The sequence below is a fragment of the Lissotriton vulgaris genome, chromosome 4_1, assembly GCF_964263255.1.
Source record: "Lissotriton vulgaris chromosome 4_1, aLisVul1.2, whole genome shotgun sequence".
NCBI classification, from domain to species: domain Eukaryota; kingdom Metazoa; phylum Chordata; class Amphibia; order Caudata; family Salamandridae; genus Lissotriton; species Lissotriton vulgaris.
In genome coordinates this window covers 1,402,376,799-1,402,403,395 of record NC_141691.1, presented here as the reverse complement: position 1 = coordinate 1,402,403,395, position 26,597 = coordinate 1,402,376,799, and the positions used below count along the sequence as shown (strand labels likewise).

General features: G+C 50.1%; 1 protein-coding gene across 2 annotated transcripts in view; it reads right to left on the bottom strand.

The window, feature by feature from the left end:
• Nucleotides 1–26,597, bottom strand: part of IMPACT (impact RWD domain protein) — a 198,030-nt gene that overhangs the window by 80,076 nt on the left and 91,357 nt on the right. The window contains exons 6-7 of one of the 2 annotated variants that reach the window (XM_086965651.1): nt 16,279–16,401; nt 1,550–1,644 (exon numbers count right to left, since the gene is read on the bottom strand). In XM_086965651.1, coding sequence (XP_086821777.1) covers nt 1,550–1,644; nt 16,279–16,401 — 218 coding nt within the window. Of the gene's footprint in view, nt 1–1,549; nt 1,648–16,278; nt 16,402–26,597 lie in introns of both variants that reach the window. The other variant, XM_086965650.1, reaches the window with a different exon arrangement.

The window sequence follows — 26,597 nt, the reverse complement described above, 5'->3', positions numbered from 1 at the left end:
GATCCCAAGGACTTAGCCGTGTCAGTGTCCTTTTTTATACTCTGAAGGGCGTCATCAGCATGCTTACCGAAAAGCATCTCACCATCAAATGGGAAGTCCAGGATCTTATTTTGGATCTCCTGACGGAACCAGGTGGCTCGCAACCAGCCCTGACGGCGCAACACCGCCGACCCTGCCAAGGCACTGAAAGCCGTAGAAGCTATGTCCATAGCACAATCAATTACTTCGGAGGATGATTTTTCTCCCTCCAGCAGAACTCTCCTGGCTTCTTCCTTTGCGGAGTCCGGCAGTTGTTCCACAAACAGCTCTAAGTCACACCACATCTGGCGATCGTATCTGCCTAGAATGGCTAGAGCATTTGCTGCTCGAACAAGCAGGCTGGCCATGGAAGAAAAGCTCTTCCCCACGTTATCCAAGCACCTACTATCCTTGTCTGGAGGCTTAGTCAGAGGCGTCAATGGGTTTTTGGATTTGCTTTGCGCGGCCTGTGAGATCAGCGAATCAGGCTTAGGCTGCCCAAGAAGACACGCCGGACTGCCATCCGGAGCTCTATATTTCTTCTCCAGCCGGGGAAAAACAGGGATGACAGTGGCCGGATTCTGCATGATCTCGATTCCCTCATCCCACACATGTTCAATTATGGGAATGGATTTGACTGATCTTTTGTACTGCTCCTTGAAATCATACAGGAAACAGTCAGACTGCTCCCTTGTGATTGGCAGTCCAAACCTCCTCGCTGCCCTCTCCATGAGGATATGGAACCCCCCCAATATCTGCTGGCGGTGACACGGATGTGTCCGGCACAGTGGCATCCGGTCCCTAGCACAACGTGCGGGAGAAAAATCTGAGGCTCTGAGCTCTCTCAGGAAGGTTCCAAGTGGTGAGGCTGTTCTGATTGGTCCTTGCGGAAAGTTTGGGCTCTTTTACACAAAGAGGGTGATATGCTTCAAAATGAGATGAGGCCTAGGCCTATTTTCTCTTTGGTTTCTATGATTATGTTATTTCTTTATTTACCAAGGCTCCCATTCCGAAGACGGGGAATGATACAAAGCATGGGAATCTATGAAAGTTCCAATACTGGGGTAAACCCCACTCCCTCACCAAAAAACAGAAATCAATCATTTTAACCAACATGCATTGAACCTATAGTATCACATGCATTAGCAAAGGCGGAGCTCACACTTTCTGAGAAAATCTACATGCTTAAATATTGCCTGCACCCTAGGCAAAAACTACTTTGCCTTTCAGGAACTGTGTAATTATAAAATCACCTTGGTTTCCTACCATTACACATTCACAATGGGCTTGCAACAATGGAAAGTTCAGCGAGGCTGACAGACTATACTATATATGTGACAGGATGTTGTAACAATGTATGTGAAAACCCCCTCAGCAAAGAAAGCACTAGCACGCAAAGTGTTACTGCAAACAAAAGTATTTAATCAGCGTAGGTATAAGTAAAGCCTATAGTGTTTTGCAAGCAGACAAACAAAAACAGTATTTGACAGTTAATAACCTTCTCAAAGCCTGCATTACCAATGCTACTAACCTCTTTAGTGCTCACAACAGGAGCTAGATGAGCTTGAAAAGTACTTCTCCGGTCTGTGATGGGTTCATTATGACTTATTGGTGGGAGTTCTTCATCTACTGACATAGAAAAAAGGCATTATTTGATTTAGGAGAGAAGAGACACATTCAAAAGAATACAACCTGAACTACCTTACAAAATAAAAATACTTGGGGAAAGCCTACGCCACATTTGTCTTGCAAACATCAATGTCATCTGGGCCAGAGTAACAGGCAAAGGTGTAAAATTATGCTAATAGACAACAACAAGCTTTCCCCATCAGTTCCAACAAATAAAACCATAATAGAATAGGAATATGCCAGCACTGTCAACATAGACCTTCCTCTTCTTACAACTGACTACTAAGGCAGAGCATCTGCGAGGTAGCTATGACAAGTAGATACGGGATGCATTCTGAGAAACCACATTGTTTCTCCGATCCATTATTCATATTGTTGTGATTGTGAAAATCTATCCAACAATTAAGAAACCAATTCATTAAGTTCAGACCAAAAGAAAAAAAAATCACATCTAGGAATAGAGAAGAGTAAATGGATGGAAAATATCTTTGTCACTGGGTTGGATATACAGGTTATTTATTCGTTTGAAGAAAATGTGACCCTCTCCAAAAGCTACACTCTGTACAAATGAAGGTTGTTATATGCATGGGGGCGTGGCTACGGGAGCGACCAAGATGGCCGCATCCGCGTAGAGCTCCGCCGGTCGGGCATTTCCCGCAGCCTTTTAATGGCGTGGAGCGAGCGGAACCACACGGAACCTTTTCCCTCTTCTGCGCGCAGACCTTGACTGCCGGGAGATGTCAGTTTGGCGCGGCTGCGGCACTTCTGGAGACGGCATTCAAGCCTGATGAAATCCGGCCGACGCTGAAACGCTGCCGTCACCGCACTGGAGCCGTCGGAGTCGAGGTAAGCCTTCGGCTGTTGCTCTGCCCGCCCGCGCGCCTCGCACTGCCCGCTGCTGCTCTGGGGTCTGTCCCTGCGCCCTGTCTCCCGGCTGGTCCCCCCCTGCTGGGCCCATCGTTCTTTTGGCGCCGGGGCCCACAGTAGGTTTGGTGGTGGTGGTGGTGGTGCGGGTTTGATGCCCTGGGGGGGGGGGGAATGGAGGTGGCGGTGGACCGGTGGGGTTGAGGCGATTGCGCTTTTCCCCACTTTTGATACCGGGGGGTGGGGGGTGCTCTCGGACCGGGGGGGTGCATTGGCTCCGTTTCCCGTCCTCCTCTTGTCCCGGGCCCTCCTTTAGCAGAGCCTAAGCGTCTGGCTCTCCCAGCAGTGCATTTGTGGGCTTCTCTTTAGCAACACATCGGCACCTGGTGATCGCCTGCCCGCAGCCGGCCGCAGTGGACCTGCACCTACCATCCCTTTGGGGTCCCTCACTGGCGCAGTAACTCCGCTTGGCGCTGTGCGGTCCTCGACGGCCTCCTTGTCCTGGTGGCACCCCGGCTGGGCCTGGAGCACTGGGCGCCCTGAGATCAAGGCGGATCCACACGACCGTGCCCGGGACTGCCCTTCTACATCCTTCCTGTGACCCGAGGATTCCACACAACCCGAGTTGACCGGCTCATTTCTACTCCTGCATGCCACAGACCGCGTCGCCTTACCTGGGCACCAGCTCGCTCTCCGCAATGGTTAAAAAAGACCCGAGACAGCCTAAACTCCAATTCGAAAAGCTTCCAGATGTATTGGCGGACCCTGCTGCGTACCCAGCCGCTGTGGCGGCTCCTCCTGCGGAGGAATGTGACTCGAACTCACTGGCTGCCGCCAAGATAGCCGAAATGAGATCTGGCTTCAAAGCCCAGGACGCCCGCTTTGATGACCTCGATAAAAAATTGCCCAACATGAACGCAACAATCAAGGGTCATGACCGCAGACTTGCTGTGGTGGAGTCCAGGGTTTCTGACCTCGAAGATGTCGCCTCTTCTTCCCTGAAACGGCTGGAGAGAGTCGAGAAGATCCTTAAAGACGTGGAGGTGAAGAACGAAGATTTGGAGGCAAGAGGTCGCCGCAACAACATACGCCTTATTGGCGTTCCGGAGACGACGCCCACTGGTCGCCTGGACACATTTGTGGATCAGCTCTTGTCGGACCATTTTGGAAGGGAAACCTTTACCCAGGGCTTCGTGGTTGAACGAGCGCATCGGTCCCTGGACCCTCGCCCCAAGTCGGGCCTGCCCCCTAGATCGATTATTGCACGGCTTATGAACTTTCGCGATCGGGACACGGCCCTCCGTGCGGCTCGTGAGAAGGGTGACATCCAATGACAGGGCAACAGCTTATCCTTCTTCCTAGACTTTAAGTTCATGGTGCAGAAGCTAGGCGTAAATTTGGGACTCCGTTATGGTATGCTCTACCCGGCCCGACTTAGGGTGGACATTGATGGCAAATCAAGAATTTGTGACACTCCACAAGCCGCACAGGATTTCTTCCGCAACTTCAAGCATAACAAAAGTGGATCACCCGGTGGCTCACGACCACACTCCCCTCCACAGCAGTCCTCGCAATCCAGCGTGGACCTCTCTTCTCAGTCCGGAAGTGGCTGAATAACTGCTTTGCTTTATTCCTTGGTTCACAAAATGACTGGTGGTTATTGCTCGTTCGAATGCATATTTACCATTCTACTGTTTTAGTTATCTGAATGCTAGTTGCCCGACTGGCGTGGTGTTGCCATGCCCCATGGTGAATACCTCCATGGATTGTTTTTGAGGGAACGGTACTTGGGTATTCCTCTTTCTAGATAGGGAGAGGGTGGGTTATGGGCGGAGGTTTTTTTTGTGTTTTTAATTTTTTTTCTTGTTAACTATTGCAGTTTGCAAAGTATGAGGATGTTTTTGAGTGCATTGGGTTGCCGATACATAAATTCCATTTATAAACTATTGTTGATATGGTTGTGCTAGGAAATGTGCCTGGTCCCTCCGGACTATCATTGTTAACTTGGAATGTGCGGGCCTGAACGATAACAGGAAACGGAGACAAATCCTGAATTATGTGACACGTCATAAGATAGACGTCCTTTTTATGCAGGAAACTCATTTGGCAGACGCCATGGCTGGTGGCCTGGCATCGGGATGGGGCCCGCATAGGTATTTCTCCAGTTATAGCTCGTATTCAAGAGGGGTGGCTATCCTTGTACATAAGCGCATCCAGTTCGCACACTTTGCCACAAACTGTGACCCTGAAGGTCTTTTTTTGATCGTCTCTGGTCAGCTATTTGGTCATAGGATGTCATTGGTCTGTGTCTATGGCCCGAACACTGGCACTCCCTCTTTTTACCAATCCCTTTCCGCCCACCTCCTAGCGATTGACACTGGACTCTTGATTATTGGCGGGGACTTTAACCTACTCATGGATCATGATAGGGACAGTACCGCTTCCACCTCTGACTCCAAACCCCATTCCTGCCAGGCCCTTCGGGACATCTGCACACACTATTCCCTTGTAGATATTGCGGCACATTTACACCCTATCAATCCCGCGTTCGCTCACTACTCTGGGTTCCACAACACATGGACCAGACTGGATTACTGGCTAGTTTCTCCCATGATTGCTAGCTGGTTGGGATCAGTCCGCACTCTCCCCCGCACTCTCTCTGATCACTGTCCGGTTATTCTTTAACTGTTTATCCCAAGGGAGGGGGGTTATGAGAGAGGTTGGCATTTCCCTGGACGGGCATTACTGGACCCAGTCTTCACCGAAGAGGTGCGACAAGCTATCGAAGATTACTTTGATTTGAACACTGGCTCCGTTGACACATGGGCGGTCCTGTGGGAGGGCTTTAAGGCGTATATCAGAGGGGTGTGCATCTCAAAACACGCAGGGATCCTTGAGACCTGCGTTCCACCTTAGACAAGATCGAAAAAGACATTGCCGCTGTGGACCGCAAACTGCTTATTGCCCCCTCAGACGCCCTGTCCGCGACTCGTTTAGAACTTTATATTAAGTTCTGTGACGCAGCGGATAGGGAACTTTCCTTTTGAAATAAGCACTGCGTAGCACGGCATTATGGAGAGGGCGAACGCTCTGGTCGTCTATTAGCAAACACACTGCGGCCTCCTAGAGCACCAACTTGCATCATTTCCATGTCAGGTCCAGACGGCTCACCAGTACAGTCTACACCGGCGGTCTGTGAGCTCTTCCTCACATACTACAAGACCATTTACACCTCACGCCTCTCTGGGAATCGGGCCGACCAAGAAAAGTATCTATCGGAAGTGGCCCTTGTGTATCTAGAGCGTTACATGCAGGAGTTCCTTCGAGTCCCTATTACCGCAGACAGCATTATAGAGGCCTTTGACGCCTTACGTGGCTCTTCGGCCCCCGGACTAGACGGCTTCTCTGCCAACTTTTATAAAACATATAAAGACCTACTAGTGCCTCGCCTGGTTGAGGTCTATGCGGAGGCCTTGGATGTGTGCATCCTCCCCCCGACCTTTCGTCAAGCGGTGATAATTCATTTGCCTAAACCAGGGAAGGACCCCAAACTTTGTGGTTCATATAGGCCGCTGTCACTACTGAACACGGACTACAAAATTCTTGCCAAAGTGATAGCAATCAGACTGTTGCTTCTGATGGAATTCATCATCTCTCCCGTGCAATCGGGTTTTGTTCCGCTTAGGTCTACTTCCCTTAATCTCCGCACCTTATTTACTATCTTACACCGTATCGACCTCGTTACTCCAGCCGCAGCGATTTTATTGGATGCAGAGAAAGCATTTGATTCACTGGAATGGCCCTTCTTCCTCTCGGTCATGCGCAGTATGGGCATGCCGGAGTGCTTTATTGCAACCATAGCCCTGTTGTATACCAGGCCCTCCGCACGGCTGCGACTCAATGGTGTATTGTCAGATCCCTTCCCTCTATGACGGGGTACAAGACAAGGTTGCCCCCTTTCCCCGCTTTTGTTTATTTTAGCTCTCGATCCATTGGCCCGACAGTTCCAGGAGAACCACCTCCAGCACGGGTTACTGTTTCGAACTGGCCCTTTATTGATGTATATGTACGCAGATGACATGATACTATACGTCAGGCACCCCCTCTGCAATCTGTCCCCATTAATACGGGAAATTATACGTTTCGGAGCATTCTCAGGCCTAAATATTAACTGGCACAAATCGGTTATTTTTCCACTTACTGCCAGCACTACTCCCTGGTCTTTTGAATTTCCGCTAGAATGGTGCTATGATTCCGTTAAATATTTAGGAATACATATTCATCTAGACACTGCATTGATGATACGCCTCAATTATGGCGCTCCAGTCTCTATACTGGAAACACAGATTAGCCGCTGGATTAATTTACCCCTCTCCATGGTCGGGAGAGTTGCAATTATTAAAATGGTGGTGCTCCCACGTTTTTTATACTACTTTAATAACATACTGGTTCCCCTAACCAATGCCTTCTTCAAGCAACTACGCTCCCTTCTGCTCCGCTTGGTTTGGGGTGACCGCACTCCCCGTGTCAGCTGGAAAGTCTTGACCATGCCGACTGACAGGGGTGGGCTGGGTGTTCCGGACTTTCACTTGTATTATTTACTTCCCCAATGTGCCTATGCCTATTCATGGTTCCACCCGGACGCACGAATTTCATACTTATGTCTAGAGGCAGATCTGGTTCTCCCTAGACAGCTTCTTACACTTCTCCCCACGGGATTCCCTCGAGACCCGCGCGACATACAACCCGTATCCACCATATGCTGGGCCTGGGTTAAATTGCGTAAACTTTTAGGACTAGATGTGCTTTACTCTCCGGTATTGCCCCTTCCCAATGCCTACCTTCTTCCCATTACAGAGGAGAAGTTGGTAGAACGCACCTTGCAGAAATTTGCCATTGGCACCCTCGGAGATCATTTCCCCAATGGTCATGTATTCTCTGTGACAGAGGAAGCCAGATTCTCTGACCGCTCCTTCATGGACACATTTATTCTCACCTAGCTTCGATCAGCATTGAGGGCCTGCTTCCCTTCCTTCCCTTTAGCCCCTGAGGAGGTCCCCCCTCTTACATTGGTGATACAGAGCCCATCCAACAAGCACCTGATTTCCAAGTTATATAAACAATGCGTTGCACTTAAACCTAGTGATGAGAGGGGAGGAGCTTCGCGGGCGACCAAGATGGCCGCGTAAGCTCGGAGCTCCGTGGACCGTCCGATCCACCGCAATCATCCTGCTTGAAATCCTGACCCACGTTGGTGGAACTGTAATGCTGGTGGCCTACTGAGGCGGGGACTGCAATCGGCTTCCAAATCGGTTGCTCCTGAGCAAAGTTACGTCGAGCTGAACTCCGCTCCGTGACGGTGCCATTGTCCCTCCGGACTTCGTCACTTCGCCACTTCGCATGATCGGACTGCGTGGTGCCCGCCTGCCGCCTCCTTGGTGAAGACACTGCGTTTCTGTCTTGCCCTCGTCGACCTGGTCGAGACTTCTTGATCCGTCTGTCTCACGGCTGTGGACCCAGACCTGCTGCCGCTCTGCCTTTGTTCTCCCGTACCCATCATGGCGGGCAGAGGCGATCCGGACAGAGCATCGAATAAAGGTGGTCGGGGCAAATCGCAAACACAGAACAATCGCATGGAGCGATATGTAAACCTCAAGTCACCACCTACATCTGGGGCCGTCTCTAAAGGGACCCCATCGACTAGCCCGCCGGATGGCTCGGATCCTACCCTCATGGACATCATGGGTGCCATTACTAGCCTCCGTGCCGACGTGCAGCAGCAGCACGAGACTCTGTCCCATAAAGTGGACTCCATGGCTATTGACGTTACCCTTATCAGGGCCGACTTGGGCAAGACCAACGAGCGTGTGAAAACTCTTGATATTAAGACCGCCAGTCTGACCACGGATGTCTCCGAACTGCAGATTGAGGTTCGCAATCTGCGGTCGACTACTGATCTGTTCTCAAAGCGGCTGGAGGACTTTGAGGGGCGAGCCAGGCGGCAGAACGTCCGCATAGTAGGGGTACCGGAAGGGTCCGAGAATGGCGCAGCGGACCTGTTTGTGGAGGACTTGGTCAAGACTCATTTGGCGCCCTCTGGACTGAGTAATTTCTTCTCAGTGGAACGGGCCCACCGTGTACCAGGGGGCCCACCTAAAACGGGAGCGACACCGCGACCGATCGTGGCGCGCCTCCTCAATTTCAGAGACCGAGATGCGATCCTCCAAGCATCTAGATCGCATGGGCCGCTCCACTACCAAAATGCGGAGGTGCACTTCTACCCGGACTTTACCAGGCTGGTACAGCGTCAGCGGTTGAGCTACGCGGGGGTGAAACGATGCCTCAGAGACATGGGTCTCAAGTACTCCATGCAGTTTCCTGCGAAGCTCCGCGTTGAATACAAGGGACGTGCCTTCTTTTTTGACTATCCTGAGAACGTCAGCGAGTGGCTGGACACTGTTTCGCCTGCGCGTGATGAGCAAGAAGATGATGTTGGGGGCGCCTCGGGCGGAGCGGAGCGGCAAGAATGAACTGGGAGCTGATGCTACCCCTGCCTCGAATGACCGCCGGACTGGTGCTATTGTTGCTTATTATTCTCTCCTTTATTTTCATGGTGGGTGGCGGGACGATTTCACGGGGATTCCTCACTCCTCTGGGTCTTTTGTAGAGTAGTTAATGGGGCGACAGGCACACTGCTGGTTGGGGGGGCTTTTTAGTCTAATGCAGGGGTGCAGGGTGGGGGGTTTGTTGGGCACGTTTAATGTTTGTGTTGTTTTCCTTTCTCTTTCTCTGGTGTGGCACTGGGAAAATGTTGCTTCTGAACTGTTTCTGATGCGGGTGTCTCTGGGTTTTGGGTGGGGCGGGCAGTGGAGGGATGAGGGGTAGAATTCTCAGTTGGAATGTTAACGGGTTGGGTGATCGGATCAAGAGAGGGGTGGTGATACAACTGATTAAACGGCATATGCCAGATATTGTCCTTCTTCAGGAGACACACTTGGTGGGCAACGCTTGCAAAGCTCTGAATCGTAAGGGTTATAAAATGGTGGCACATTCGGGGTTCTCTTCCGGCTCCCGGGGGGCGGGCATACTTGTGCGCGCGTCCCTTCCCCTAGAGATAGATACCACCTTGATTGACGATAGGGGGCGGTACGCCGCCGTAGCTGGTAGATGGGAAGGGCGTTCCCTCACGTTGTTTTCTGTGTACGTCCCCCCAGGGCTCCAGTCTTGTACTTTTCATGACCTTGGTGGTGCCATCTTGTCTATGCCGGCTGGTCGTTTGATAGTGGGAGGTGACTTTAATTCCGTTTGCTCCGGTTTACTTGATCGCCAACCGCCTCGCGACCTACGTGGCCCGCAGCTGTGGCTGCCGTCCTTCCTTGAGTCTATTGGGCTGGTGGACGGGTGGCGACTTTTACATCCCACGCTCCGCCAATTTTCCTTCCTGTCGGGTGCACACGGGAGCCTTTCGCGCATAGACTATGTTCTCACGTTAGCTTCGGACGCACTTGCCGTTTCCGAAGCCCGCTTTCTGGCGCGGGGCATATCCGATCACTCCCCTTTGTGGGTCTCCTTTGATTTTGGAGTGACTCTGTCGGAACGACCGGCAGTGATCAACCCATGGTATTTCCGAGATTTCAAGACCCGCTCCCTCCTGGCCAAAGCCATTGATCTTTACTTCTCCGAGAACGTGGGCTCGGTGAGGTCGGCCGTTACACTCTGGGAGGCCTTTAAGACGGTGCTCCGTGGCGAGGCCCAGGCGCTCGTCGCTGAGACCCGTCGAACTAGAGACTCTGACATGCTGACTATCGAGCAGGAAGTACTGCGCCTCGAGGCCCAATTGGGACCCGAGCCTGACCCCTCTGTCCTCCATGCTCTCTCGTTGAAACAGGCGGAGTACCACGCCCTGGCTACTGATGCCGCTCTCATCCTGGCCAAGGAACAGCGAGGCCGTATTTACGATGTGGGCGATAAGGCCGGGAAGTTGTTGGCTTGGCTCGACAGGAGGGAAATGGCCAGTCGTGTGGTGCCCGAGCTCGTTGGAGACGACGGTGTGGTCCTCACGGACCCTAGCGCCATTGTTGACTCGTTCGCTGGCTACTTTCAGGGGGTCTATGAGTCTGCCTCTGACTTTTCGGAGGCGGACTCGTCGGCCTTCCTCTCCGATATTGACCTGCCCAGTCTTTCCGAGGAGGAGAGAGAGGACTTGGATAGGGACATCTCTGCTGAAGAGATTGACCTTGCGATCCGCTCCTTAAGGACCGGGAAGGCCTCCGGGCCTAACGGTATACCGGTGGAATTGTACAAAATCCGTTCGGACGCGGTCTCCCCTCACCTCCGTAAAATGTTCTTGGAGTCCTTTGAGAAAGGCTCTCTCCCCCTGGATCAACGACTAGCTACCATCGTGGTCATCCACAAGGAGGGTAAGCCGCGGGACGTTTGTCGCTCGTACCGTCCCATTTCTCTCCTCAACGTGGAACCCAAGGTCCTCGCCAAGTTGCTGGCTAATCGCTTGGTTGGAGTTATCAGCGATCTCGTGCACCCCGACCAATCTGGATTCATCCCCCACCGAAACACTGCCCTTAACTTGCGACGCCTCCATTGTGTCATGGCCAGGGCCCATACTCTCGAGGAGCCGGCTGTCCTAGCGTCCCTAGATGCCACTATGGCCTTCGACTCGCTCGAATGGCCGTACCTGTGGGCAGTGCTGACCAAACTTGGGTTTGGACCTGTTTTTGTGAGCTGGGTGAAGCTCTTGTATGCGGACCCGATGGCCAATGTCACGGTCAACGGTCGCCTTTCGGCGCCATTCCCCCTGCGTCGAGGTACCAGACAAGGCTGCCCCCTGTCCCCCCTCTTGTTTGCCTTGGCCCTTGAACCACTTGCGGCACTATTGCGTGCGCATCCTGACTTGCGAGGCATTACATGGGCGCCTGGCTTTGAAGACAGGGTCTCCCTTTATGCCGACGATATACTGCTTTACCTGACTTCCCCCTGCAGATCCCTCATTGTGGCCTGTGATGTCATCAGACTTTTTGGGCGCTACTCTGGCCTGATTATCAACTGGGCCAAGTCCTCCCTTTATGTCCTCAAGGGGGATACTCCGCGTCTCCCCAGAGGCTGCGGTATCCAGATTGCCACGCGCGGTTTCAAATACCTGGGCATTTACATCTCTGGTAATCCCAAGTTGAGACACGACAACAACCTGATTCCTCCTCTGCAGCGGTTGCGGCGTGACGTGGACAGTTGGCGTAAACTGCCACTCTCCCTACTTGGCCGCGCCGCTCTTTTCAAGATGATGGCCCTGCCCAGATTCCTGTACGCACTCCAAAACGCCCAAGACCCTGTCCCGGCCCGTTATTTTCGTGACCTCGAAGGCCTTCTCCGTACTCTCCTCTGGGAGGGTCGCCCCCGCGTTGCCCTTCACAAACTCACACTCCCCTGGTATGATGGGGGCATCGCCCTCCCAGACGTGCGCCGTTACTATTGGTCCTCGCAGTTAGCTGCCCTGAACCATGGTTTCTATGGCCCAGTGGCGAGCCCCGGTTATGCCATGGATAGGTGGCTGATGGGCGATGGCAATTATTATCGGGCCCTATACTCGAAGTCCTTCGACCGACGGTTGACGGGCCCCACCCGCACGGCGGTCCGCACCTGGCGAGCGATTACTAAGGCACAAGGATGGCAGGGCAGACTCACGAAGTTCACTCCCCTCTTTGATTCCGACATCCTGGGTAGACTGTGGCACACCAAGGGATTTGATAGGTGGGACCTTATCGGCATTAGTAGGGTTGATGATATGCTCTCTAAGGGCTCGATTAAGACCTTCCCCCAGTTGCAAGCTGAGTACCAGCTGGGCGCGACAGAGTTTTTCCGCTACGCTCAGCTGCGTCACGCGCTGCTTTCGGCCTATCCGCCGGACGGCGTCATTCCCGAAAGTTCCCCATTGGAAGACAGGATCCTAGATGGGCACATGCCGGACAGTGCAATCTCACTCTCCTATAAAAAATTAATCAATGCACGCACGGACCTCCTCCTTAGTTTGAGAGACCAGTGGGTAGCAGATGGCCTTGAGTTGGACGATGAGGATTGGCAGAGCGCGGTTTCCTCTCCTAAGGAGGTTGCCATTTCTTCCCGTCTTCGCCTCGTACAATTTAAGGTCTTGCACCGGGTGTATATGACAGGGCCCCGATTGATGCGCATGGGTTTTTCGCCTGACGGTCTCTGTCGCAGGGGCTGTGGGGCTCCTGCCACTTTTTTACACATCCTCTGGGACTGTCCGGTGATCGCCTCCTACTGGAGAAGGGTACACCGCGTTATGGAGGAGGTGACTGGCGTGGCTGCCCAGGCGGAGGCCCGTCGATGCCTCTTGAACATATGGGAGCCTTCTGACCACAACGTTGCACAGACTAGGTGGGTTACCCTTGGGAACATGGTAGCTAAGAGGGACATAGCCCAGAGATGGGGTGCGGCCGAGGCCCCCCTGCTGGTTCAGTGGAAGGCCAACATGGACTGGTGCATGTTCAGGGAGAAGACAGTCTATGTGGCTAGAGGGAGACCTCGAACTTGGACTAAAATCTGGGGAGCATGGAATGAATACAGGGGGGATGTGTGCTTACCGCCTGAACCAATCAGTCAAAATGACAATGTTTCTCCCTAACCTGTGACGCCAACTGAGCTCTACTGTAATATATTCTCCTGATACCTTCCCCCTCCCTCCTCTTTCCCCATCCTGCTACCTATCCTCGACACGTGTTTCCCTGCCTCATACCCTACCCATCCCCGACACCCAGCGTCGCATTACTCACGCTGCCACTTTCGCGCCCGCGGGCGCTTGTTGTTGTGTTTATATCATGTAAAATTAACCTTCGATGATTATGTCTCAATTGTTTGACACTATTTTTCTCCTTCCGTATTGCTGCCTTGCCTGCGGGATGTCAGGCTGAATAGCTGTGTGTTCTGATTTCAATAAAGGTTTTCAAAAATTTAAAAAAAAAAAAAAAAACCTAGTGATGACTCCAAACTCAGGGCCGAATGGGAAGCAGACCTGGGCGGTCCTATTTCTGATGAGCAATGGACATATTGTTGTAAGGCCACGACGGATGTCTCCTTGAATAGTTGGCATAAGTTGTTACAGTTTAAATTTCTCCGGCGGATGTATTTTACCCCAGCGCGTGCGCATAGAATAGACGACTCCCGGCCTCACCACTGCCGGAAATGCCTTTCCCCTTTTGCAGACTTCGCACATTTAACATGGACTTGCCCCAAGATACATCAATACTGGTTAGACGTTCACTCTGTATTGGGGGATATACTCTTTATACCTCTCCTGCCAGCTCCTGAGATTGCACTGCTGGGATATGTTGCAAATTTCCCCAGGAACGTTTGTAAATTGGCAGCACTTGGCTTTATGTTGGCCAAGAGGGAAATAGCACTGCTCTGGGGTAGTAGGAGGGTCCCCACTCTCCGATCATGGTTAAACAGTTTAGCATTTTGTAATACTAACTGCGAGGAGTTCAGCACTTTACTCCCCCCCACCTCCAGACCTGTTGATATATGGGAACCCTATCGAGCCTACATCTCCCGACAACGAACGGCCTAGGAGGCACTGACACAATCCGGCATCACCCCGACCGGGGTGGGTTGAGCCCCTCCAGACTCTTAATTGGGGCAGTACGGTGCCGGAGTTTGCATCTCTATTTAGCTGTTATTATATTTTTGTTGGCACTATATTCATATACGTAATTGTGTCATTGAAGTGATCTCCGATCGGTAGGATGTCTTTGATATAAATCAATATTGAGATATCATGGTACTCCCTCTTCAGAATTTACTTTAATATTTGTCATTTCTGTTCATATTTCTTGGATATGTTTTGCTGCACTATTGTTATTGTCAATACTCGATATACTTTTGCACTGCTATCGTTTGATTATGCTTTTATTGTTCTATTATATTTAATTTATTATGTCACTGCATTAATTTCACCCTTTTGTCATTCACATGCCTGTGAAACTTTAAATAAAGGTTTTTAAAAAAAAGTTGTTATATCCATAAGTCACCTGCAACATACTGATTAAAAGCAGCAGAAGGAAATAATCACTTAGGCAATACGAACCTTCTAAACACTAATACACCTCTTAGAACTTTTGTGGGACATATTTCCTTAACTGGATTAGCAAGATAGGATCAGGACATTCAGGTTTGAAATAAATATATTACATAAACTGATCAAAGGTTTGAATCTTTATTAGGCCACTACGGCTTACAACAGACAAAGCACATATCAGCAAACAATGACTATCCAGGGCTGTTGCATAAAATTAGGATCATTAGCAAAAAAAGGGATCAAAATAAACTTTTTTTAGGTCTACAGAAAAAACAAGAAGAATAGCTATGAAATGAGCCACAATTTTTCACTGGCTTATCTACTGCAGAAAATGGCAGATTTGGGTAACTTGCAAGCCAATAGAAATTCAAATAACTCAATAATGATGAACAGGCCCACCTCGATGGCGGTTACAGTAACTCAAAGATTCATGAGAAAAGGACTAGCAGCCTAGATTCAATAACTAACTTGCAAACTGAGGACCCAGCAAAGCACCACTGTGAATCACCACAGTAAACTCACCACCCACCACAAAGTAGAGCCCACGCAAAAAATGTAAAAGCATGCACACAAGGGGGCATTTTTAGGACGGGACAGATGCTTAAAGTTTGACTCACTTAACATTAATGTTTTAAAAAAGAACTGCTTGTACCTTAACAATAAGATATACAAGAAAAAGCCTTCAAGAATACCACATGGGTGAACAACACTGGTGAGCAAACCAGGGGGAAGTGCAACATAAACAAAGAAAATGAAACAACATCGAAAATTCTTCAACCATTTATGAAAAAGCAGACAATCTCCCAAGAACATTTGCTATCAGCTAGGTATCATAACGGGAACCAAAGCAATACTGGAGTGACACGGCAATCCAAGTATGCCTCTTATATGAGACCTGAGCTCAGAGAACATGGCATTTCGGAAACAGGCCACCCCTTGGTACACTTTAGTTATCTGAAGATTTAGGTTAAGATCGGAAAGATAACTGGGCAGCTCTGTACCCCATGGATGCATGCTAGTGGGAACAAATGCTATCATTTTTCAGTGTCTAAGAGTATATAAAACACTGCATTCTACATCGGACCACCAAAAAAACAGACTAATTAAAAAGGAAAATAGACGCAAGTCTCAAGCACAGGTTGATGTAAAGAGAAACTGCAGCATAAGGCACGCAAACTGTGAAATAAAGCATAGCTACACCAACATTGTCTATTAAGATAAGTTAGACTTTTTTTACATGTGAGAAAAGATGCTTACCGAAGTCCAGCTCTCGGTCTCATTCAACATATTCAAGTAGGAAGTTCAAGAGCTTTATGCTTCCTTATTCTTTTTAAAGGCTATTATTTTGTTTGTTTATCCTGTCTTAGAAATAACAGCATCCTTTCAGCGAAGTGACCCAGTGCACATCAGCATAATGTTTCCTTGCTGAGTTCGATCAGACAAAGCAATACAATTCTTATACTTAATTTCAAAAGAAGGCAAAGATTCATAGTAGAGTAGTGACCCAGAAATTAATGCTGAATGTAAAAGAAGAACTAAACAATCCAGGTGTTACTAAAGCCCTCCGAACTATCAAAATCTGTGTGCAGCGATGTAGCAACAAATAAAACATTGCAAAAAGCAAACCATAATTGACCTCATCACAACACAAACCCACATACCTTCAGTAAAGTTGAATATTAAAGCAGGTGGGCTAGACAGGTCTGGGGTTGGCTGAAAGCCAGTAAACAGTTCATCTTCATAGTTCACATCAACTTCCTCAGTTGTCTTCTTAATATTACTATCTGGTGATAGAGGTGAACCAAGTCCAATCAGAATGCAGACATTACTTGTGAGAAGCCACATGTAAACAATGGCATGGTACCGGATTTCAGATCATCACAAATTGCACTTGTATATTCATTACACTATATGAATCACAATTGCAAAACACTGGTGATAATCATCACTACATGAAAGACAATTTACTCACTGTAATGACGCTTGTGCTCATGGTCAAACCTAGAATCACAACAGCAGTGCGGCTGTGCACCAAATCCTAGAACAAATGGAAATACGTTGCAAGCAGGCCATCGGAAGGAAGTGGGATGTAGGACTAAGTAGGCAAGAGTCACTACAGTGACCGGAGCTTTAGCCTAGGCCCAAGTCCCTCTCCTCCAGACGACTAGGAAAAAATCCAAGAAGTCAACAAACTGATTTGAGAAGACCAGGGTTGGCCTGTGAGCTTAAGTCCAATGTAAAAAGTATAAGGTGTAGTTCACACAGCATTTATACAGATAACATCAAGGAAATTATGTTATTAAAAGGGCACTGTTGGTGCTTGGTCATAACCGCATGTGGAAAAATGCATCAATGGGAAAATGTGGAGTAATGTTAGTGAATGTGATTACTTCAAGTGGACTAGGGGGAGCAGAGGTATAACATTTCATTTACTAACAGAAGTGGGACACCTAACAGAGGGGTACACTTGGAGGAACCTCAACTGTGCCAGACAAGTTAGTCCTAAAGTGAGAAGCACAGTCTGTCTGAATATTTAAGACACCATTATTACCACCTAGTATTTGCATGGAACCAGCTTGCTGCCCAACCTAGGCGAGTAACTGGTGATGTATTGTCTCTTTGGTACATGAAATTCGGGGAACCACTGTGCGAAGCCATGTGACTGAACATAAGCTATCTGATCTTGTATGTGGCATCTACTATATTGTTTCTTGCCTGCCTCGATACAATAGTATCACAGATAGACAGCCCCTCCACTTGTGCTCCTGCTCCAAACAGTGCCCCTGCTCCAAATAGTGCTCCTGTGTGTCAAATTTCACACATGCACACTCCAGAAAGTGTTAAGCCGTGACACATCGCAGCTGGAGAGGTCAAGAAAGGCACTATATATTGCAGGAAAGCTGTGGGCCATGTTTAAAAGCCTCCTATCAATTGCAGGAAAGCTCTGGACCATATTTAAATGCGTCCTGTGGCCAGGAGTGCCCAAAACCTGCACTTTTATTTTTAGCCTGCCTGTCCCCTTATTTGGTATTCATACTGAAACGCATTGCAATGGTCCAGTCAACTGGTATCTAACTCTCTGAATGCAACTGCCCTTTTTAGGTCTCGACTACAGCATTGCTTGTTTGTCGAGATTATAGTAAGGCTTTCAAAAGACTAACATATTGGCAAGTAGATCTCGTTTTTCACAAAGTATAGATCACACTGTTGACATATCAGATTTTGAGGATAAAATGATGTGGCCTAGTGAATAAAACTTCCTAGGAATCTGGAGAACCAGGTGCGGATCCCAGATTCGTAGCTAAACAGAACATTATGTGATCCTGGGTAAATTGCTTAACTTCCCAGTGTATTTGTTTAATACCCACACCCTATCGCCCCTGACCCATCAAGTTAAATACAGCGTTCCATAGCTAGGTTTGTGCTATATAAATATCAATACATATTCGCATACTTTGCTCCTTTTTAATGTCCAGTTTAACATGACAAATTTTCTAATTTGTCATTGGTTGTCTGTTTTAGGCTTTCTTCACTGTGGTTAAGTAGTTTTCCCCGGAGTAGTTCTTATCTAGCATTCTGCAGCATTTAATTTTGCTTTGCCTTTATTGGTTTCTCAATGGGATATGTATATTGCTCTGATATTTTTGCTTGCCGATTCAGCTAGTGCTGGCCTAGGTTCCATTCGTTTCTGAGGTAAGTCTGCATTTCAGCCATGGGGCTCACTGTCTCATTTATTTACTAAAGATTGTAGGGATTTGGCATTAACTACCACCAGCCTTCAATGCACGCTTTCACCAGGCACACACACCACCAGCCTTCAGTGCACGCTTCCAGACACACACACCACCAGCCGTCAGTACACGCTTTGCCAACAGGCAGACACACACCACCAGACGTCAGTGCACGCTTTCAACAGGCACACACACACCACCAGCGTAAGTGCACGCTTTCACCAGGCATACACACCACCAGCCATCAGTGCACGATTTCGCTAGGCACACACACCACAGCCGTCAGTGCACGCTTTCACCAGGCACACCACCAGCCGTCAGTGCACGCTTCCACCAGGTACACACACCACCAGCCTACAGTGCACGCATCCAGACACACACACCACCAGCCGTCAGTACACGCTTTGCCAACAGGCACACACACCACCAGACGTCAGTGCACGCTTTCAACAGGCACACACACACCACCAGCCGTAAGTGCACGCTTTCACCAGGCATACACACCACCAGCCGACAGTGCCCACTTCCACCAGGCACACACACCACCAGCCATCAGTGCACAATTTCTACAGGCACACACACCACCAGGGGCGGCTCTAGGGTCATGGCGGCCCTGGGCAGGGAGCGAAGGTAGGGGACCCTGGAAGAGGGGGTCCGGACGGAGCGTGGAGGCCAGTGAAGAGGGGGGGTCAGGGTGTTTGGAAGTGGAACAGAGCCGGAGGCCGCCAAATCCCTGCCAGGGGCCGCCACGCAAATATGTATCCATGCTCAGAGGATTATTATATTAAGGATGTATATTGGCGTGGTGGCCCCTGGGGTTTGGTGGCCCTGTGCAGGTGCACAGCCCGCACATGCCTAAGGCCGCCCCTGACACCATCAGCCATCAGTGCACGCATCAATTGTTAACGCATCCATAATTAACTATTGTAGAAATCGCAGTATGGCGCACTTTACTTTTAAACATGTCAGTGCATGCTTTTCCACCAGGCACACACACCACCAGCCTTCAGTGCAGGCTTCCAGACGCACACACCACCAGACGTCAGTGCACGCTTTCAACAGGCACATATACATCACCAGCAGTCAGTGCACGCTTTCACCAGGAATGCACACCACCGGCCGTCAGTGCATGCTTTCACCAGGCATACACACCACCAGCCGTCAGTGCACACTTTCACCAGGCACAGACATCATCAGTCATCCATGCACGCTTTCACCGGGCACAAACACCACCAGCCATCAGTGCACAATTTCTACAGGCACACACACCACCAGCCATCAGTGCACACATCAATCGCAGTATGGCGCACCTTACTTTTAAACATATTCATCTAAAGCGCATCATGCCACCATTGCTACAAAAATAAATACACATTTTTTTGGCCTACAATTTATAGACTTTTGTTGCAATTGATGTTGCAATATTTAGCAATGCCAATAGCTCAAACTTAATTAATGCGAGACCTATTACATTGCGAATGCGTGTTTGCCTTTGAGCACAAATGGGGAGTTCGCTTCACAGTTCCTACATTTGGAAACAGCAGCGTTTGGCAACTTACACAAATTGCTTACTCACTCTGAAGTATCAAAGATCATGATTATACTGGACAAGTGGTTCAATTAATTTACCAACGATGAGAGGGAGTGCTAACTCCCTACGAGGACCCACTATCAAAACACCCTTCATCCAGCTTGCAGTTACTCATTTCAGAATGACTCTCAAGAAATACCGGTCTATTTTTGTATTTTTTTTTGTTGAAAACTTTTATTAACATGCAGGTTCAGTATACAGTTATTACGATACATTCAAGCTGCCATTGTCATACATGTACGGTGCATTCTTGAAATCTCCCACGACATTATCTAGTTTGCATTTATTGCTCATTTCTTTCCTTTTACAGTCTATATGTGTTCTTCCGTAGTTTCTTACCTAGATTAATAGAATATATCAATGATTTCCCGTCAATTGTTGCTTAACTTAGTGTCTCTCTTAAAACTCCAAGAGACATTTCCCCCCCCTCTTCCCCAAACTTAGGTCATTACTTTTATGTATGTTTCATACTCCCTCTCCTAACATCAGGTCCCTCTGCCCCATTGTCTTCTCATAGGTAAGTTATTTCAATACGTTGCTGCGTGTAGCACGAGTAAGCGGACTTCCTCAACCCCACTCGTTACTCCTCCTCCCCCTCAGAGTCTAGGTCGTCTCCCTCTGGTAAGGGCTCGCATATCTCACCCCTGTAGACATTCCACGCTGTCCACACCTTATTCCATTTGAGGGGGAAGCTCGAAGGACATACACAGTCCTCTCCGTGACCATCAGGACATCCATGTTTTTAGCCCATCTGCTCGCAGTGGGCAAATCTGGCGCCCCCCATTTCTGCGCGATATCACGCTTAGCCACTATCATGGCTAGCGTAGTCCAAATTATTCCATACCTATCTAGGTCATTTGGGTCCCAGATGTTCAAAAGGCACTTACGTGGTTCTGGTAAAATGGAAATCTTGAGTGTTTGGGAGATTGTGCGCATGATTTGCCTCCAGAATTCCTGTATGTGTGGGCAGTCCCATAGTGTATGAAATAGTGTTCCCTCCTCCCCGCAGCCTCTCAAGCAAAAGGGATGGGGCGCTTCATGGATCTTGTGGAGTAGTGTCCTGGTGTAATATATGCGGTGCAAAATTTTTAATTGCACCAGCCTGAACTTTGCTGAGATGCCTACTTCTCTCGGGGAGGCCAAACTTCGTTCCATTCCGATTCATCCGTCACACCTAGGTCTCCCTCTCACCTGCCTTTAAGTTTCAGTGTGGGGTCCTCTAAGTTGTTGATCAGTTTTTTGTATGTGAGGGAGGTCGCGCTCTGTTGCATGAAGTCTGTCAATAGTCTGTCCTCGAGTGGAGAGGATTCCGGCAGATCAGAGCCCGCTGGGATTGCCTGGAGTAGTGCGTGTCTAATTTGTATGTACCTGAATGTTTCCGTGGGTCCGAGGCTGTATTGCTGCTGGAGTTGTGGGAACGGTTTTACCGTGTTATTGTCCCAGAGGTCCCCCACCGTAGAGATACCTATAGAGTCCCACTGTGTAGATCCTGCACACCCTCTAAGGTTTCCCAGCGATCTCGTGTCCCATAATGGTGTCATTTTGGTGATTCTTCCTCTCCAGCCCAGTCTTGTCTGTGCTATATGCCAGAGGGCCACTGTGGGTCGTCTCTCGGGGTGTGGAGCCATTGGTTAATTATTTTGAGTTGGGCTGCCCAGTAATATAGCTGAATATTGGGTAGCGCAATCCCTCCCTCGTACCAACTTTTCACCAATTTGTCATATGCTATACGCGCTGGGCCATTGTTCCAGAGTAGGTTGGAGACTAACGCAGCAATTTGTTTGAAGTATCGCGGTGGGACAGGATACGGGGTGTTTTCTAATATGTATAGAAACCGGGGAAGAGCCATCATCTTATATAAGGCTGCCCTCCCCAGGAGGGTGAGGGGCAAGGTCGCCCAGTGCTTAACGTCTGCGCGTAAGCGATCCAGAGGTGGTTTGAGGTTGTTAGCGAAGAAATCCGCTTCAGAATGTGTGATGACAATGCCTAGGTATTTGAAGGAGGTCGTCGGCGCCGCCAGGGGGCAGTCGTCTCGCAATCTTGGTGCCGGACCTTTTAATGTATATATCACCGATTTCGACCAGTTCAGGGTATAGCCCGATGATTTCCCATGTGTGTTGCATATTTCCAACAGGGCTGGGATGCCGTCATCAGGGTCTACCATGTATATGAGCATGTCATCCGCATATAGGGAAATTTTATCTTCCCATCCCTCTTCCCATTTAATACCTCTAAATAGGGGCGTTGTCCTGATCAAGATCGCTAAGGGTACGAGTACTAACGCAAAGAGTAGGGGTGATAAAGGGCATCCCTGTCTGGTCCCTCTGCCCAATGGGAACACCGGGGAGATGTGTCCATTAGCCACTACCTGTGCGACTGGTTTTGTGTAGAGTAGTCGTATCCAGGCTATAAATTTCGGCCAAAAGCCCATACGTGTCAGCACCTCGAAGAGGTATTCCCATTCGACCAGGTCAAAAGCCATTTTTGCGTCAAGGGAGAGAATCACAGCCTGCTCTGGGAGGAGGTGTGAACGGGCCAGTACTCCATGAACCCTCCGAAGATTTTGCGCCGTACTTCGATGGGGCATAAAGCCTGATTGGTCGGGGTGGATCAGGGTTCCCAGGTGTGGCATCAGACGGTTGGCCTGAAGTTTAGCCAGCACCTTGGCTTCCACATTAAGTAATGATATCGGGCGATACGAGGTGCATTCGGTTGGGGGTTTGCCCGGCTTAGGTATGGCTACTATTGTGGCCGTACGTTGATCCAACGGTAATTCCGCCTTCTCCCTACTCTCCATATACATGTTCAGTAGGGGTCTACTGAGATCTGATGCCATTGATTTATACCATTCCACAGGCAGTCCATTAGGACCCAATGCTTTGCCTGATTGTAGTGATTGTATCGCTAGTTGAATTTCATCCTCTGACGGATCTGCCTCTAAGTCTTGCACCGTCTCTGGCGTTATGCTGGGAATGGTAATGTCTGCCAGTGAGAGTGCCGTCATTTGCGCTGTGACGATGCGGTCTGGGGTGTAAATGTCCTGAAAATGGGTTGCTAGAGTGTGTACAATGTCTTCCGGGTGCGTTAGTTCTCGGCCGTCTGCAGTATACAGTCTCTGAATACCACTCGCGCCTTCCCCTCTCTTATCCAACCATGCCAGCTTTTTTCCTGCTTTGTCGCCCACGTCATAAATTCTATGTGTTGTGCTTGCGATGTAGCCCCGCACTGTCGTTTTGAGGTGGGCTTGGTACTGTTGTTGCCGTAGTTGTAGTGTGTGTGTCGCAGCTGGGGAGGGGTCTACCATATGTGCAGTGTTTGCGTCGTGGAGTGCTAATTCCAGTTCTGTAAGTTCCTTCTGGGAGTCTCGTTTGTGTCCCGTAATGGCCGCTATTGCAGTCCCCCTAAGGACGGTCTTGTAAGCTTCCCAGAGGATTGACGGTGAAGCCACCGTCCCGGTGTTTTCAGCAAAATAGTGTGTCGTCGCTAGTTTCAATTTCTTCCTTATTTTAGGGATTTTTAAATAATTGGGGTAAACTGGGTAGATCCTAGCGCATTTTCGTTCTCTAGTAGTGAGAGTGAGAACAATCGGCAAGTGGTCAGATATACCCCTGGGTAGGATGTCAATGTTGTCTACAGAGCCCATTCTCACCCCCAGGAACAAAAAGTAGTCTATGCGAGATAGGCTGTTGTGCACGGCGGAGTAAAAAGTGTATTGAGTCGCTGCCGGGTATAGATGTCGCCATATATCCACAATGCCCAATGCTTCTAAGAAGTCCGGGAGTGACGCAGTCCCTCTTGAGCTGGTTCTGATGGGAAAGGCGTCCAGTGCAGGGTCTAATATTGCATTTAGGTCACCCCCTATGATTGTGTCACCCTCAGGGAGATCTATAAGGAATTTACCCAGTGCAGGTAGTGCCACGGAGTGAAGTGCCGGGGGGATGTATACTGATACTATATTAAGCGGCCAGCCTTCCCACTGGCCATGTATCGCTGCGAAGCGTCCCTGGTCATCCGCCGCGCGATGTGTGAGTATAAAGGGCGATGTTTTTTTTAGCAGTATCCCTGTCCCCCTGGACCCAGAGGTGAAGTCTGCATGCGTCGCCATAGTGTATCCACGCCGGTCAAGCGCTTTGCATGTCGTCCCTGTAAGGTGTGTTTCTTGGAGCAGAACCACATCCGGGCTCTGACGTTTGATGGCCTGCATGACCAGGCCCCTTTTTATCTTGTCCCCTAGGCCTCTGACGTTCCATGTTAGCATGCGCAAAGGGGGCACCCCCACCGTTACCGGGGTAGCCTCAGTGGGTGTGGCTTGAAGTGGGTCGGCCATGGAGTCGTCGGGGCCGTGTCATGAGCAATGTGTCGATAGGTGCTGTGCAGCCGTTGCCTTTCCTGATGAGGCATAGGAGTATGCCGATATCTAGAGTGGCAGTATTACGTGTGAAGTGAGTGATGACCATGAATAGAAACGTGAACAATAAAACTGTGCTCCCATCCCCCCTCCCTGCTCCCCTGCTCCACGGACTAAACCCCTCCCGTGTCCCCAACATCGCAGAGTGCTTTAGTCCTTCCCCAACTATCATACTTGCTTTTGGGGTTGGTGAGTCCCCCTTAGGCACTAACTGCGCCCACCTTACTCAGCTGCACCAGGTCCAAGGTCCATTGCGGCACACTTAGGTCATTCGATATATAGTTTGTTCTCACACCGGCGCCGGTCGCCCAGAGTCTAGCGGGTCTTGAGTAGAGTCAGATTCCACTGCCGCCGTGCCATCCTGATGAGTCGGGCTGCCGGCCTGGCTGCCCGTTTGCGTGCCGTTACCATGATTAGTCCGATCTTTGTAAGGACGGTGACGCTATCCCACTTGCCTCCAACCCTCTAGCGAGTCCTGGGCCGCTTCTGGCGTGTCAAAGAACCATGTCTTTCCATCTGCCACTATCCGTAGCTTGGCGGGAAATAGCATGGAGTATGGCAGTTCTCTGTCTCGTAGCGCTTTTTTCACCTCCGTGAAGGATTTGCGGCGTCTGGCCACCTCCGTCGTATAGTCCGGGAAGAAGGACAAGGTTGCGTTCTGAATCTTCACAGGTGGGGAGACCCTCGCTGCTTGTAGGATTGCGTCCCTGTCTCTAAAGTTGAAGAGTCTGGCCAGCACAGGCCGCTGTGCCGCTCCTGGCTTAGGTGCTCCGCCCGGAACCCTGTGCGCTCTTTCCACTGAAAAGAAGCGGGAAAGTCCTTTGGGTTGTAGTTTGGCCGTTATGAGATCCTCAACGTAGAGGTCCATAGCCCCCTTCCCTTCCGTTTCTGGAAGTCCAAGGATGCGTACATTATTCCTTCGGGAACGCCCTTCCTGGTCGTCCAGCTTATCCTGTAGGATCTTGGTGACTTTCTCCATGCGTTCCATGGCTATTTGTAGTTCTGACGTGTCTTCTACAAGAGATTTCGTGACCACCTCCACTTGGGATACCCTTTCAGTCATTTTTTGGAAGTCCGCACGTAACAGCGTGACTTCAGAGGAGATGGAGCCTACCGTTGTTTTGACTTCAGTGAGGGTTCTCATAATGTCCTCTAGCGTTATCCTTTTGGTCCCTTCCGTTTCTGGGGTAGCACCCGTGGAGTTGCGCCCATTGTTATGCGATTGTCCGTTGTGGCTGTACGCAAACTTATCTAGCTTGGCTTGTGTGGATCCACTCCTGGTTCCTTTGCCCGCCATGGCGTGGAGATTTGTGGAGTCTGGGGTCGTCCCTCTCTGCGCCGTGATCTGCGTTGATTGATTGACTCTTTCCCGGGCGTGCAGGTCAGGGGGCGGCGGGCCGGTGTGCACTCCGATATTCCGCTCGTTTAGGTGGGGGTCCTTATCATGTACTCATTGGCACTGCACCGATCTTTGTTTGGGACACTCCCGGCCTGTAAGCGTGGATCTCCGCGCTGTCGCCGTTCAGAAGGCTGCTGCAACGGCCGTGATGATTGCGGCGGTCCGACCCCCTTCTTGTAGTGTCTAGTGCATTAAGCCGCTGTCCGCCACCAGCTGCGTCACAGACCGGGCAGATTTAGCGACCCTTGTGGTAGGTCTCTGAAGCAGGGTCAGGTCGGCCGTGGCGTTGCTGGGCAGGATTGGTATCGGGTGTTTACAATACCCCCGATGTGTCCCTTGTGGTGGGGTCGCTACTGGCCTGGTCGAGGTTCCGCCAGGGTGTCTCTGGTTTAGACTTTGGGGGCCGTAGTACCTGTAGCGGGTTAGGATCGTTACCCTCGTCTTGTGTGGTCTGGCGCTGCCGGTTTTTCCCCCTGCGCTTACAAGCGCGGTAATGTCTTCTCCCTCCGTCCCCCGGGGGCACCCGCTTCAGTCTTCTCTGCCGCACCGTCCCGGGGAGTGAATGGGGTCCGCTCCCCCCGTTGTGGGCGCCGGGCGTCAGGTATGGACACGCAGAGCCAATCGCTTATTCCCTGAGGGAGCTCACCGTGTCACAGCTCTCTGCCGGCCGCTCCGTCTGCCTTCCGCCTCCGAGTATGTTTCCCCACTTGTCGCTGCCGAGTAGCAGGTGCCGGTAGCTGTACATGGGCAGCACAGCTTTTGGCAGTATCTCCGTGGGTGTCTCTGCCGTTCCGGTCGCCAGTGCGGGTGGTTCTGTGCCTCAGGCGGTGCGCCGGGAAGTGTCTCCTCTG